This window comes from Malaya genurostris, chromosome 3 (genome assembly GCF_030247185.1).
Source record: "Malaya genurostris strain Urasoe2022 chromosome 3, Malgen_1.1, whole genome shotgun sequence".
NCBI lineage: Eukaryota > Metazoa > Arthropoda > Insecta > Diptera > Culicidae > Malaya > Malaya genurostris.
The window spans coordinates 83,607,973-83,624,917 of record NC_080572.1 but is presented as its reverse complement, the minus strand read 5'-3'; the positions used below and the strand labels follow the sequence as shown (position 1 = coordinate 83,624,917).

At 35.9% G+C, this 16,945-nt stretch overlaps 1 protein-coding gene across 4 annotated transcripts in view; it reads right to left on the bottom strand.

Moving 5' to 3' along the window:
* Window positions 1–3,800: 3,800 nt before the first annotated feature.
* The window catches only part of LOC131438016 (uncharacterized), a 209,750-nt gene continuing 196,605 nt past the window's right edge, over window positions 3,801–16,945 (bottom strand). For all 4 annotated transcript variants that reach the window (XM_058607775.1, XM_058607774.1, XM_058607773.1 and 1 more), the window contains exons 6-9: window positions 10,298–10,469; window positions 10,036–10,180; window positions 9,727–9,925; window positions 3,801–7,327 (exon numbers count right to left, since the gene is read on the bottom strand). In XM_058607775.1, the coding sequence (XP_058463758.1) occupies window positions 6,557–7,327; window positions 9,727–9,925; window positions 10,036–10,180; window positions 10,298–10,469 (1,287 nt within the window). In that variant the 3' untranslated portion in view covers window positions 3,801–6,556. The remainder of the gene's footprint in view (window positions 7,328–9,726; window positions 9,926–10,035; window positions 10,181–10,297; window positions 10,470–16,945) is intronic.

Sequence of the window (16,945 nt, the reverse complement as noted above, 5' to 3'; positions counted from 1 at the left end):
AAATAAAGACCAAAACCTCAACAAAACGAGATCACTGCCGGAGAATCTTTTCATTATCAGTTGATCAATGAAATTTAAATCACATCAATCAATATCGGTACTGATCTTCCGTCACATAATGGGTAGTGATTTTGAGCTAAAATGATTCTTGATTTATGTAAGTTCAATCATTGGATGATTCGATAAGCTTTGGTGTTGGTGGAGGAAAATCACATATTATCAAGATAAGACATGACATGATCTACGTCTGAAATCGTTGATCTCCCGCCCTTTTTCAAATGGAGTACAATTGAATAAACTGCATCAGAATCAGATAAGAGAAATTCTTATGATATACTATTATCAATGCTAGAAAATCAAATTACTGAGAAAATTGTCAGTGCATAACTTAAGTTAAACCGTTTGAAGGCATCTTTTTCTTTTTTACTCATATTTGGCAAAATTTTTTAATTTCGCTAATTTACTCGCTCCTCCGTGCACTTTTGCTGATCACAACAGAAATGATTTCCTGCATCACTCATTTCCGAATTTACAAGAAGAAGCTTTTACATCAACAAATCCACGTTTTCCTATATAATGTAAACGTGTTTTGTAGAGATTTTTTCAGGAAATAGGGCAAAGCAGTAATATAATTAGGTATTTCAAAATGCGCTCATTGAAAATATTGGACGTCACATTCCAAAACCCTCCCCCCCTCCCCTCAGTCACAAAAGGTCACGTTTTATGAAACACCCCCCTCCCCCTTGCGGCGTGACGTCTTTTATGGACAGCCCCTTACCGAAGTTTGGCTTAATATTTATATTAAGCTGAACATATCAGTAAACAACAAATATATCGAAATCAGACAATCCGGTTGCCGAGATTTCGAACAGTTAGTTAATTTTTATTGAAACTTGGTGAGGCACTTGTCATCTAATTGGGCTGGAAAACTTATAAATTGGACGAAGGAGAAATTTTTATATAGAAAAAAAGTGAAAAGATAAGTGAAATCAAAGTCTATCTATTCGGCATATATACTTATAAATATCTGCTTATTCCCAGGAAAAAGCGCAATTTTTCTTTGTTGTGCAACACATCTTTAAGTTCTTCCGTTGTCACGAACATTTATTCACAATTATTGTGCAACTGATACAAAAACTCATGCGTCGATCTCATTACAAATGCTGCAATTAGATCAGCGAAAAAACGATTGTGAAACTCATGGAAACTACTACGTAATGTAAACATGAATTGAATTGATGTTTACAAAAAAAATAGCAAACATAATCTCTAATGAATAAGTTTCACATTTGATTTTCAACTGCTCGTAACACAAACATGGAACTTTAAAAATATTCTGCACATAAATAAATTGTAATACTACATATTGTAGAATAGATCTTTTATGTTTTAGTAAATAGAAAATCGACATCGAACTGCATTTTATGGTGAAACATATCTTCGTACGCCTGAAATTTTCAAGCGCCTTTAAATGTACGTGTGTTGATGGTTGCACATCAATTTCTATGAAAATAACAATCTATTCTTTTCAATGAGTATGATTGGAATAGTGTTCAAAATATGTATAAGAAAGCTATCAAACATTCATACACCTTTTCAGACGATTTTAATCATATTGATGTTTCAATTAATCTGAAAAATCTTGAAATGATTTTTTCTTCAATATTTTCCAATATGGTATCGAGGATAAAAAGTTGAAAAGAAAATGGTTCACCCAACGAAATGATTTATTTCACCTGAATAAAAGAAAATATAAACATGTAAATGTTGAAAAGACAAATTTTGGTTTATTTTTATCAAACTAGTTGACTTAAACAACAATACAGTTTAGTCATTCATCTTAGTGAACCCGACTTTTGTGATACGCACTGTGGGTGTGCTTTAGTTGGAAAAACAAGTTGCTCAAGCGGTAATAAATAATTATGATAGTAGCCATGATGAACTTAACTTTTCTTTCAATGTTTTTAAAAAGTGATGTCAGATCTGTTCATTTTTTTCGCAAGATAAAAATTGGATACAAATTATCTCATTGTTTTTTGTTTTCATTGCATATGTAATGCTGTATTTCTGGAACTTTTATGATAATATTCTTATGTCGGCAAGTTTTGCGTTCATTTCAAGCAGATAAATCTGGTACAATTTATTTGCAAGTTTCGAATTGTGTTTCTAAAAATGAAGAAATCTGCACACACTGACCTTATATTCAATGAGGCAACCAAGACTATGCGGACTCGGCAGCAAAATAGTTTTTACTGCGAGGTTCTTAATTCGGCTTATCATTTTTTGCCTTGCGGAGAGCATCATTTCGCTAATTTTTCTTCCACAAGAGATTTATTGCAATTTCGACGTATGTTGTGTCCGATACAATTATGACAGCCGTTTGGAGAATTATTGATAAGTTGAACAATTGTTTTAGTTACATCGTTTTTACATGACATGACATGAAAATTTTTGCAGAGCTTCTATAACTGCTAGTGCAACGTGGGCAAGTTGGCGATTTGCTGCACAATTGTTTCAGATGTACCTTAAATTGTTCTATAGTGATTTTTTGGGTAGTATTGTAAAACTTAATAGTGATAAGTTGCACAACCGATTTTAATATATTTGAAAATCTTTCTGAACTTATCTAACATAAAAAACAATTCTGAAACAATTGTAGAACCTCTTGAAATGTCAATAAGTTACATTTGCTACTTGGGAATTTACGGATTGAACGCGTATCCCACCGTATCCCGATCGCTGTCGACTGATTCGACTCGATTCATTGAAACGACACAGAAAAAATCAGGAAGCAATTTTCGTGGCAAAACTAATTAACGGTGATATCTATTCATCGAAGATTCTGTCTCTACTTGATTGCCGTGCTACACAACGATCGCTGCGCTGCACCAGATTACTGCAGCCGAGGTTTCATCGAACGACGTTTGGGTATTACGAACCGAAAACATCTTGCTTGAGGACATTTGGCACTGTTGAATATCTTTTCGATTTTGGTGAACCACCATCACCAATTTGCGCAGAAAGTACAAAACTAACAGACAAACCGTAATCGTCAGTGTTCAAGAAAGAAAAGAAAAATTATCTCGGATATCACACTACACTTGGCAACAAGATGAGTTCACACTGTACACAACCAAACATTGTATAAGAACAAATAAAAAAATTGAATTTGCTAATAAGGGCTTTAGCTCCACTGGAAATAATATAATTGAAGCATATGAAGTCATCGCTCGGCGAAACCCGGTTATGCGGCAAGTATGCCGAACAATAGACATACTTTCTATTTATGCCTTCAATTTGTTAGTCTATTTGAGACAGGGAGTTGTGAGCTCCGCAATAGCAAAGCCCATAAATGTTCCGTTTACGATTCCATTATTTAAGGTCCAGCAGCCATTCAGTCATCGGTACGGAGATACACCTTGCCTTGTGAACTCCAGTTCTAGTGGCCTTTTACGACATGGAACAGAAAACCAGTGAATAAATTCTTGGGTACAATAATTATACCGAATGCTTACCTGTTTTGTGGACTTATACTACCAGGATAGATGAACCGTAAACGACAACGCAACTATCGATAAATGAATGAATGAATCACTATTCCTCCCCAGTTGGATTCTCCATAATCCATGTGAACAAAATACCAAGCGTCTCCCTCGAACCAAATTTTGTGACATGCATTGAAAAAGATAAGAAGCTGTTAAAAATTCTCATATTACAAGATTGCCTATTGTTGGAGGTTGAAAAGGTTTATTACCATGTGATTTCTCTATATATCGCGTGAAAAATGAATCATCACTAACTGCATTCTTACCTCTTGCTTTTTATTGTTTTTTGTTTTATTTTTGTATTTTTTCTGCACGTTTGTTTTGTCTTGATTGATTAATAATATATTCTTACTCTTGTGCAACGAGAAATACAGAAGAAAACTTCTTAAAATACCTATTTTGTTTTGAGTTAACAGAGATGGGATTAAAATTCATCGTGTATTCAATTCTCGGCTGATTCCTTGCATTTTCAACTTCCGTTTCTGTATGAGTGACCATAGCCATTAAAACTCGAGTCACAATCCAGTGAACCTACCGAACCACGATGTTAGCTATCCGAAATGTAAAAGCCTTGATTGCCAAACACGATCGGTCAGCCTAGTTGAGTCAGGAAGAAAAGCACGTCATATGTGCTTTTCCTGATACTTTTGCTAAGAGAGTCCTAAGAGAAGGGTCCGCAGAAACGAAAAACTGAAATAATTCGGAATCAACGTTAATCACGCTAATGTCATACAATTTAGCGTTGCGGTTTGTGACTTTTTTTAATTATGTTCTTTATCACATTCTACCTATTCATACATTTTATTTGTTTAGTTTTTGTTCGTTAATTCGAATGGTTGAGTGTATGAATGTTTTGCTCTTTTTGATTTTTTCAATTTGCATTTTCCAGGAAAAAAACGAGAAAGGGGTCTACAAACAGTCAATATTACTAGAAAAGGGTACGCATCTAAAACATCTTACTTTTGTCCGCATTGTATTTTTATATTTCGTTTTTCCATATCCCTGCACGTAAAATTTAAACGATATTCTTATTTTGCCTCATCAGTTAAGTCGTCTTTTTTTTTCTCGTCAAATTATTTTAAATCAAACTAACTTGCCTTAATTTAGGGTGTGTATTTGTTTTGTTTGATCCACTTTTTAAATCTTAAATTCTCCATACAGTTTCTAGCAGAATTAGAAAGTTTACGAAAGTGTCACTACCACAATTAGACGAGAGCTAACGGAGCGTGGCACACGAGAAAAAGTGCATCTTAGGGTCAAATCTTTCTGATCTTCTATTCTGAATATTAATTCGCTTTCTCGCAGCCACGATCCACTGTAAATTGTTTTACAAAACTAGCATCTACTACAAAAATAATAATTAGTTATTTTTGTTTTGTTGTATATATTGTATATATAAGAGAAAAGTTTACTACACTTTTATCTTTATCATTGTGTTTTGTGTGTTTTCAGAGTTCAGATAACCATTCTCATTACCAAGTATTTATTTTGTTTCAGTTATAGGATGTTCACAGTATGCCTTTTTTGATGAAGAGTGAATATTATTTATACTCTTGTTTAAGCTTTTCTAGATAAATGACTACCCAGCGATTTAATACATTGTATGCTTCGTTTTTTTTCTGTCAGTTATGTTTTCTATTCTTCGTTTTGTAAATGTATCCATCACTAATAAAAATGAATAGTCGTTTAATTAAATATTTACACGGCTAATTGATTATTATTCTTAGCTCAGTTTTCTGTCTGGTGGAAAGTGGCCACCGCCTGTGATATTTCTTTTTCTTCTCGTAACAAAATGATCAATGACATTCAACTGTCGAGCCAAATATTTTATCAGTAAATCCAAATTGACATAGTTTCAGAACATGAGCATTGAGAAACAATAAAAGTTTTGCACTGTACGTTCAATTCAACCGAAAACCAAATGAAATAAACTTTCAGCTATTGCCTTACACTTTAGTTTCCAAGTGATAGTAAAAAAAGTATGTGTTAGTGACAGTAACCTGAAACCATTGTCGGTTGTTAGGATTCAAGACTATCCAACACCTCGGAAATTCTGTGTTTGTTCTGTTTGGTATGTGTACATGAATTCGTATACGTATTAATCGGTTGGTGGTCTTCTTTAAGCTATTGTTAAGATACTTGTTTCTATTATAGTTTACTATTGTGACACAAAGAATGCTGCTGTTTATGGTTATGTTTGTCCTAGGTCGGTTACCAATTAGCTGTTTGCATGGGAGTGAATTTGAGTGGTACGGTTTAAAATGATATATCACCAAAAATTAATTTATTTTCGGTCTCGCTTTCATCGAAATTTGTTGTTTACTAGGCTGATGGAAGCCTAAAGTCACATACATCCGATGGCATTATTCTAACTTTAGCTGAAATAACGCAGCTGTAAGCTAGCATTTTAAAATTGATTTAGAACGTCAACCTCAGATTACGGGAGAATAGATACAACACTATTTTCGGAGCATAATAATGGCTGTGGGTGAGTAGGTCTGGGTGAAGCGGAAGTTTATCAACTACTTTTTATTGTATTGTTTCCTTTGTTTAGTGTGGGTGACATCTCAAGTGCTGTTTACTCTTCTGTTCATTGTGTATTGACGATATAGTGTAAATCATACTGTTTATGAAACTACAACATCACAATCATGACTGCGTGTATTTTAGATATCTATGTTGTTTAGACAAACAATATTGGTATTAAATGTATTCATTTGATTGATGAAAGAAATAATTTAGTTCTCATTTAAACCCCAGTGCCAAAGTAGAAGAATAAAACAATAGTACGTAAACATATCCAGAAGAGTATACATGGATATACAGTAAACATTATAGCAGCTCTAATTTGATAGACAAAGTTGGAGAGAAATCTTAAATCAATTAACTAAAAATTGTCATTCTATCAAATTCATTCTGTTTCCAGGAATTAGGTTCCTACATAAAATTCAGTTGTTCAAATCTACGCTACGTGTTTGCGAATTGATGATTAAGATCAACTTATTATACATTTATTTCTCCAACTGCTTACTTCTAGTTGTTTTAGTGTTAGAATTAGCCACGTTGCTATTATTACTGTGATTAGTTTGTGATCTAGCTTTATTTTGTACTCTTCGTAGTTTTTTATGATTACCATTATCACTAGTGCTGTTGTTACAGCTACCATCAACCAGAGCAACTGTTGATGTGCCAGCAGTTGGGACAGCCGACAAAGTGTTGCAGAATGGGGAGGAGCAGGTGGGTTCAACCAGCGGAAGCATGGCTGACGCTGACGATGTTGATGCTACAGTAGATGGACATGAAGCGGTGGATGCCGTCGATGGTCCAGCCGACGACGAATAAGATGCCACCAGAGAGGCCAACGGAGCTGATGCAAACGGTGGGTTGCGGAGAGAAGATGAAGCTGACACTGTTTCGCTATCACCATTGCTACAGCAGTTCAACTCATCGCTTGCACTTTCCACATGTTCGAATTTCCTTTTTTGACTCCGAGGGGAACCGATTACTGCCGCTCCAGATGCTACCACTGCAATCGGTGCTATCGGAGACATGGGTTGTATGTCTAAATCCAGATTGCTAACATTTTCCTCTTCTACCAGGTTGGCCGGTTCCTCGGGAATAACTGCCAGCCCTACTTCTTCCGGCCGAACACCCTGGTTAACTAGAGCCTGCAGTTCATCCTGGGGCATGGGTATGATTGCTTGTCCACAGGCATTACAGTTAGGGGTAACCGGGCTCTTGGAACGCCAATACTGAAGCTCAGTTTTGCATTTGTTCAATTCCTGGAACGACGAACAGAATCGTTTTCGTTAATTACTGTGTGTTTGAAACCCGAAAACATTCAATTTCTAAGCTTAAACATAACCTATTAACATTTTATTTCAAATATATTCGTAAACATTTTTGCAAATGTTAGTGTTTTATCAACATAGTATGGATAAATATTGAAAAACATTCAAACCTCAAACTTCATTTTGGAAAAATTTGGATAGAATATTATAGCAAGAAAATATTGGAAAGCGTGAAAGTTTGTTGCGATTTATTTTGGGTTTGTGATAAGTCATTACGACCAACAAAAAAAACAGACCAATAGGAAAGTTGCGGTTGTCGAATCCTACCCCTGATTATTCTTTTTCGCAAATTTATTTTTTTTATAATTTCATTCGTCTGTATTCTGTCTCGATCAGTTTCCAGTGATGAAAAGTAAAATTTTGTTGTTGTTTTCAAATAGTAATGATATAACATATATTTCCTAAAAACATGCCAAAGCAGATATGGTTTAGAGTATATATGTAAGTATTACAAAGTTTGTTTAAACTTTTGAAGGAAGAATTCTCTCACAATCAATCCAGCTATGATTTATTTAATTTTGTTTGTTGTGTCGTCATGTTCAGCCAATACCCATTATAGAAATACAGACTTGATAAGGTAGATGAATAGAATTGTATTTTACGACATAGTATATAAAAATATATCTATGAGATCGGCAGCTCAAAACTTTTCTGCTTTTCTCATATAGAATAGCTACGTAATTCCTGTGCAAACCGACATTTCAACCGGAGGGCTGAATGTCATATAGTATTCGATACAACTCGACGAATTGAGTGTGTGACGAATATTGTCACTAAATTCTCTCGGAGAAGGGTAAACTGATTTCCACGAACTTAGATTCAAATCAAATGTCTTGTAGTCTCATACAAAGTTCCTGAATATCATTTGGATCCGACTTTCGGTTCCGGAATTACAGGGTGATATGCACCAAATTCATCAAAACTTTCTACTGAAGAAGATCCAAACTTTTTATCGAATTTTTCAAATGGGTGTGAACACAAAATGCCAAATCCAACTAAAAAGTTTTGTATAAGTGGATAACAAAATGTGGCAAATTTTAGAGAAAAAAACCTATTACTATATACACCGAAAAAACGGATTTAAATATTTTCTGATTTGGAAGAAATTTTGTACCATAGCAATCGTCCACACATTACAGTTTTTCTAAAAAAAAACTTTCTCTTGTACTAAACTGATTAATGTTTCCCGTCTGCTTATCGGAAATTATACCAGAGAAAGTCATAAATACCCAGGAATTAAATGAAGCATAATTTGTGAGCAGATCTCAACCGTTCAATACCTGCAAAAAGTATCAATTAATGACAAGAAAAAGTACCCTTCTTGCAGCAAATTTAACAAAATTTCAAAAAAAATTTTATTTTAGTATATTGACATCAATTTTACATTTAAATTTTTTGAGTGCAAAATTCAATTTGAATTTTTTACAATAGTTGCCAACTCCGAAATACGATTTGACGCAAAGTGTATCTTCTACATTCTAAATCCATTAAAATAACATACCGAAAACCACTTTATGCGTTTCACGTAAAGTCATATCGAATAGAGCAATTAAAAAAATCGGCCTTGTGCTTTTAAGGGTTCATTGCCTTCCTCAAGTGTCATTGTGTTTATAAATTTTACTTTTCAACCATTCTGTCAACAACGAAAGAACATATATCAGTTCATCTCAGTTTATCTATCCTGTCCGGAAAGTAATTTCTCGGAGAATCAATAAAATACTCCTCCTTGTTGTCTCCATTCAAAGGCTGATTTTTTTTTAACCATGTTGATGGTGTTTCCTTTTTCGAGGCAGCCCAACAAAATTATGCCATGTCAATTGCAGAAAAGCAATCGTCATGATCTTTCCTTGTCATTGAGCCTCTCTAGGCCGATTCGAAGCACTCGTGCTAGCTTCAGTCCATTGCCGGGAACCCATTTCGATGTGTAATAAGGGTCAGTCGCATAAAAAAAAACACCCCATACCGCATCAGCATGGTCAAACACGTTTCCAAAGAGGGCTCGCGTTTGTAGTTTTTAATTTTTTTTTTAAATTAGGCATATAAAATTAAATCAACTGTTCTTTGGTTTCGTTCGCCGTCGCAGCAAAACAAATGACTGTATCAGATGCATTTTGGAAATAAAGGAGGTTACTTTTCACGCTACCTAGTATACTTTTCGTAATATGAAAAAATATAAATATAATGAAGATTGAGGACCGAGTAATGAACTGAAATCAAAGGAAGAAATTAGAAAAAAGCTACATCAGAATTGAGATTTCCCAATTCACGAGGAAGCCTAAAATAATAAAAAAAAATGATCTCAGATCGGTAGACTCCGCAGACTACATTACCTGTAGCAACGTGGAAAACTTCCTAGCTATCTCCTCGTTCTTCTTGTCGTTCTCGTCGAGCCGACTTGCATAGTCTAGAGTTTGTTTCTGTTGCTCCGCCAGTAATTTCTGTTGCTCGGCAATTTGCTTAGCTTGTTCTGTTGCCTTCCGTTTGCAAGTACGCAACTCGCTACGCAATACCGATAATTGATTGTTGTATCTATCGTTTCGATTTATTTTATATCGATGAGTATGAAATATTTAAAAAAAACAGTTTTTAATTCAAATATAAAAACACTTTCATGACCGAAATGGTGTAATGTTAATTACCTTTTCATTCCCTGTTTGATTTTGCGAATACCCTTTCGGAGCACCATATTACTTTGCGGTGGTGAGGACGAGCTAGAGGTGGATGTGTCCCGAGACCGGATAGAGGAGGAAACCTCCAGTGCCGCAAACGGTTTTGTACTAGATGCTACAAAGAGAAATTGTTTTCTTAGTTGAAGTTGATGTGTGTTGGTTAAAACCTATTAGTTTATGTACAACATGTTGAAATTTGTTTTTTTAGGTCATAGAAGTCTCTTCTACTCACTGTAATCCTTATTAAAATATGCGATATCAGGTAAGTTTGGTTCCAGGTGCTCCCTAAAGTACTCCATGGCCATCGTTGAAAGGTCGAACAGTTCATCTGTAACCTTGAAAGGTCGGGCCAGCATCGGTGTAGTTCGAATGTAATTCAATACTGAATACACCTCATCCAGTATCTGAAAAAGAAAAATCAGGTTTCAACAACGAACTAAATGCCATACGGTATCAAAACTGTTTGCTATTGAATTATTCTCTTTTAATAGACTTAGGATTCATCTCACGTGATTGATTTCGCCTTCGTCAGATGGTGGAGTGCAGAATCAAATCAAAAATTTATTTCTGACTATAATTTCATGGCGCAATATTCATACCAACTAACATAAATTCCGATAATATTTCATAACCAATCAGCATCGACTAGATCCGATATGCATAAAACCTTGCACATATTTTCAGTATGGTAAATTATTTGTTTTGCACGGATGGAGAGACCAATTTGACTAAAGATTAATTTTTAAAAAGGCGGGTGGGTAATGTCAGAGACATAACTGGATGACGTGAATACGAATAAAATGGCCCGTTCAGTTTCTTTGATTTAGGATTCTTTTTCGGCTCTGAATTCTGAACTTGATTCCTAGCACTGAACTCTGGACCTGGATTCTTATCCACAGCTTAATTTCAGTTACAGAATTCCGATCCAAGAATTTTGTTTTCAAATTTGGATCCCGAGTTCTGCTCAGAAGATCCAGAACTTTGTTCAAAGATCTTCCGAATGTAGTTCCTAAGTTCAGTTACTTTTTTAGAATTGTAGAATTGAACTTAAGAACCAAATTTTAGTAGAATAATATTTTAACACCATTCAATTCTACTATACATATTAGAAATGAATGGTGTTAAAATATTATTCCAGTGAAATTATTCTACTACATGACAAATTAGTGACCAAATTCTAGACTTGCATTCTGGTCTATAACTTCCAACCTGAACTCTGGAATGCAGTGTAGAACTCAATTAATGAAATACAACTTAATTTTGGATCTGAGTTCTGTTCCTGGATTTCGGTCTGAAGATACAGAATTTCAGGTTCAGAATTCTGAAACTATATTCTGAATCTTAAATCCGGCCAGGAATTTCCGAACTGAGTTCTGATCTGAACCACTATTCCAAAACTCAGTTTCAAAATCTCGAATCCATCCTGATCTTAAACCCAGATTTCGGTTCCAAAATCCCGGTTTAGAATCAAGTTCTTAAATTCGGTTTCAGTTCCAGAATTATAGAACTTCATTCTGGCCTTGGATTCTGGACGAGGAATCTCATTTTAAATCTGGGGTCAGGGAATAAAAAAATATCAGGTATTGAATTCTGAAACTGAGTTTCAGAACTAAACCCTAGAATTGGATTCTGATCTGGACTGAACGAGTCAACTGCGTAGGCAAGAATGAATGAAGCATCGATTAGAAGGGTTTATTTTGTATAAGGTTCCCCATTTTGCTCCAATGCAAACGATCAGCAGCAGGATGACGCAATCGCTCTTGTTTGAAGTGAAACTGCGAACGTCTCACAATTGATTCAATGTTGAACTGAATTCTTAATACTAGAACTGGAACTAAGCTTTGGACCTGAACCAACCAGAATGATGCACTTGCTTTACTTCCTGCTCGTGTAGTTGACTGACGTGTAGATTCGAATGAACGAAATATATATAGTGTTAACCTTTTTTTATATTATTTATTTTACTAGGTACGAGAAAGGCGCTATTCTTTCATAATCGTTGATACCAAACATTTTAGAAAAATTCAATTTTGAATTATTTGTGATTAGGTCATACAACTGAAAATGTTATCATAAATTGCTGATAATATGGCGTGTAGCAAAAATTATGTTGATACGTTAGGTACAACAAGAGATATTCACGATCAAAAACTTATCACTCTCTCAGAGGGTAAATTTTGAAAAGGCGCCCCATAGTAAACTAAGTCGTATTAACGACTAAAAGCGGCAATGTATTTCTACATGGAAATTTCTTCATTTCGTTGAAACTCCGAATTTGCTATTGATAGAACATTTGTGTCGAAAAAGAAGTGGTAGAAAATCGATTGTGCACTCTTTAAGTAACAAGAAGTTTTATGTTTCATTTAGAATTACAATCACAATTAACAGTATTGAAAAAGTACATACAGATATTGAAAAAGTAAGGGAAATCGGGGCTAGTTTGCCGAGTTTCTGTACTGTGCTGTACTACGTTTTCAGAATTTCTGTACTGAGATTTTTTGATAAACGGTTTGCTCTGTCATGAAGATACAGCTTTCGAGCACATGTGTGATTTTTTCTTTCCTGAATAAAAATCAGGAAAATAGTTATTAATAATCAAATGCGGGGAAAAAATCGGCCTCGGGATAGATTGGCCGAGTATGAGAAAATATGTGAAACATTCCAAATGTATCAATGGAAAACGTTTATAAGTTTGAAAAAGTTAGCATGCATCATTTTTAATTATGTAGGTACGTGACAAAACTCCCCTTCTTGGTTTTTAGTTTTTTTACTATTTTGGACTTAGCATTAGTGACCTTCCGGGACCGGTTTTTGCTCTCAATGATTTTATCCGTTTTTTGCATTTGAAAATACTTAAACGGGTTTTCTAAACTAGGTTGCACTTATCCGACTTTAGCATTCAGCGGTTGATTTTATCAATTGCGTCCAAGTATAATGTCTTCCCACAAAGGTTTCACGTTTTGTCTTAGACTGATCAATGCCTGTACCAATTGAAACACCAACCGGGAAATCTGAATTCTCGTGTTGCGTTTTTAGTGTCCTCATAAATGCTGAACATAATACGTGCACATTAAACCACGTACCTGCTGGACTTGGCCACGTCGGAATGATAAGGATTATTAATAAATCATCACATAACGTTCGAACAATGAACGTTAGTTTATTCAGAGTTGGACATTGGCTCTATAAAATATTGGTTGCCGTAGGAAATTTCTTGTATCTTGCTCCTCGGTAACGCACAGGGTGATCACCGGTTTATGAAAAAAAAATGCATAACTTTAGTATTACTTCCATTTGTGGAATATGACTATTCCATTTCAACAAACTTTGTAGCCTATTTTAAGCATACACAAACACTCCATGGCTAATGTTTCGATTCTATTGACACTTATAATCTTTCTAGATATGATATCGAACATAAAACCGGATAGAAAGACCGCATTGAACCGCCAACCCGAAACCGGGGATATGTACCGAAATTAATTACTTGCAAATGATGTCTGCCCCAAACTAATTTTGGAGTAAGTCACGAGTGCTATAGGTAATTTTTAGAGCTAACACTAGTAGTTCAATTACATTCCACTGGGTGCTCTGGCATTGTAAAAATAGTTTATTGTCTATTTGTTTTGGTGTAAACAATACGTTTCGTTTTTCGGCACATCAGTCAAGACATAGCACTTCGATGCAAAAAATGTTTTGCATATAGCGTTAACTTTACGTCTGATTAGCGGTCTGCTCACATTGACTTCAGGATTAAAAGAGTTTGCATGGCTTTCGGCTAATGCAGACGAGCTTTTGGAAAATCATGGGGACTCAAACCCAGATATATGCATGGGATCTACACAACTATTGTTAGACCAATTTTAGCATATGGATGTCTTGTATGGTGACAGAAAGGAGAAGTCGCGACAGTTCAGTCAAAGCTAAATCATCTCCAAAGGATGGTCCTAATGGCGATGACAGGAGCATTCACGACAACTCCTACTGCTGCTCTAGAGGCGCTACTGTGTATTAAACCACTACATGTGTTCCTGAACCAAGAAGCATTATCTTGTGCATACCGTCTTAGGGTCACAGGGCTTTGGAACAGTAACCCATTAGATTATGTTACCAGCCACACTCGCTTGTGGTCTCAAATGGTTACGTGGGATGAGTATTTACTCGCTCCTAGTGACCTAACTCTCACATGCAGTTTTCCTTTCAAAACATTCAATGTGAGCTATCCTCTTCGTGAGGAATGGTTGTCTGGTTGTCTGGAACGACAACTTGATGAACACATAGTTTATTATACGGACGGTTCTCTGTTGAATGGTCGTGTCTACTGTCGTGAAATGAGGCTGGAGCAGTCTTATTCACTTGGTAGATACTGTACTGTGTTCCAAGCAGAAATCTACGCGATTCTGTGTGGAGTACAATCGGCACTTCAGCAGAGGATCTGTGGTAAACGAATTTATTTTTGTTCCGACAGTCAGGCAGCCTTAAAAGTACTCAATTCGAATGACTCACGGTCGAATCTAGTGATCGCATGTCGAACTCAAATTGAAGACCTCAGCATTTCAAATGCTGTTTACTTCTTATGGATACCCGGCCATTCTGGTATTACTGGAAATGAATGGGCTGATGAGTTGGCTAGAGAGCTGGTGCTACGAATGATTTCGTTGGTCCTGAACCAGCTTTACCACTTTCAACTAGTTGGATAAAGCACAAGATTCGTTCTTGGGCTGCATCCAAACATGCCAGCTACTGGCATTCTACCAGATTTAAATCTGAAAATGTCAAAGTGTCTACTGCATTTCTCCAAGTATCATTGCAGTATTCTGGTCAGAGCTCTGACTGGACATTGCAAACTCAATTATCACATGGCTACTATTCAACGTGCTGAGTATTATTCGTGTGATTTGTGTGAATGCGATTATGGTACTTCATATCATTTGATATGTAACTGTCCCGCATTGACGCAGCTACGTATCCGGGTTTTTGGTTCTCCATACATGGTTGAGTCTGTGCGGAGCTAAAATTGAAGGATATTCTCTCGTTTCTCACCCAATGTGGTAAGGAGCTATAGTCAGATGGGTTCATCGTTCTCCCTGGAGTGAATGAATCCCTTCTGTATTCACCTTAAATAGGGTTTAGCAGATTGTTTGGCATCCTTTAGGGGGTACCGAATTTACTTCTGCTCGTACATACTGCGAGTCGTTCTGCATTCTTCCGGGGGTGCAGAATGGTGTCGCTTTTGTAAAATCTCTAAATCCTCTCGGGGGTTGGAGGTTTTATTAACAGCAGACTGTTCGGGACCTCGTAGAGGTTCAGAATTTACTTCTGCTTCCACTAAATGTGATCCTCAGCAGATTGTTCAGCATCCCTTAGGAGTGCAGAATTTACTTCTGCTTTTATGTGTTTTTGTGTCGTCAATTTTTCCCATCCTCCTAGTCCAACCCTTACCATTTCCTTTCAATCCTTCCCTCTTATACATCGGGAAAATGATGCTAAAAGCAAATTGATGGCTAGGCACAAATCTCCAAACATCAAGGGGAACGTGCCATTTGAGCCAACTTGTTCTGATTCCTGATAACTTTACGTCTGCTTAGCGGTTTATGCTAAACCGTTGAGTGACGTAAGCAGTTCAACATAAACAGCTAATGCTCTGATGAGTCTAAGGCGATAAGATTTTTTTGAAGTAAACGACACTAATCACAGAAATTTCGTTAAGCTGATTTTTATCAGCAAATCCTTGTTAAACCAATTTGGCAATATTTCTTCACGTGATTTTTCAGAACTCATTGTATAAGATATTCAGTTAGAGACATGCAGTTGGAACTTTGCAATACATCGAAAATAGTAGCATTTAGCAAAATCTTTTCCTTTACTTTTTTATTGAAAATAAAATTGTGTCGAAAACATGTTTACTCAAATAATTAAAAAAAACTATTTCCAATAATTCCAATTCAGAAGACCGGAAAAATCGAAGTTGGTTCGTTTGCCTGCAACAAATTTGTCCTGCAAATTGGAACAGTTTCGAACTAAGTTAAAACCTAGACTTACTACCTCATGCTCTAACAGTTCGGCTGAAAAGTTCGTATCGTTTAATAGAAACACACATTTTTTTGCCAAAATTATTCAACATAATTCAACATAATTGCCATCAGAGGCGATACAGCGATTATAGCGATCTTCTAACTTTTTGATACCATTTTTGTAGTACGATTTGTCCTTTGCCTCAAAATAGGCCTCAGTTTCAGCGATTACCTCTTCATTGCTTCTAAATTTTTTACCAGCGAGCATTCTCTTGAGGTCTGAGAACAGGAAAAAGTCACTGGGGGCCAAATCTGGAGAATACGGTGGATGAGGGAGCAATTCGAAGCCCAATTCGTTCAATTTCAGCATGGTTTTCATCGACTTGTGACACGGTGCATTGTCTTGATGAAACAAAACTTTTTTCTTCTTCAAATGAGGCCGTTTTTTTTTAAATTTCGTCCTTCAAACGCTCTAATAACGCTATATAATAGTCACTGTTTATGGTTTTTCCCTTTTCAAGGTAGTCGATGAAAATTATACCATGCGAATCCCAAAATACAGACGCCAACCTTACCGGACAATTGTTGAGTCTTTCCACGCTTTAGGTTCGGTTCATTGCGTGCAGTCCACTCAGCTGACTGTCGATTGAACTCCGAAGTGAAGTGATGTAGCCATGTTTCGTCCATTGTTATATATCGACGAAAAAATCGGTTTTATTTCGATATAACAGCTCCAAACACTGCTCAGAATCATCAATTCGTTGTTGTTTTTGATCGATTGTGAGCTCACGCGGCACCCATTTTGCACAAAGCTTTCTCATATCCAAATATTCGTGAATAATATGTCCAACACGTTCCTTTGATAT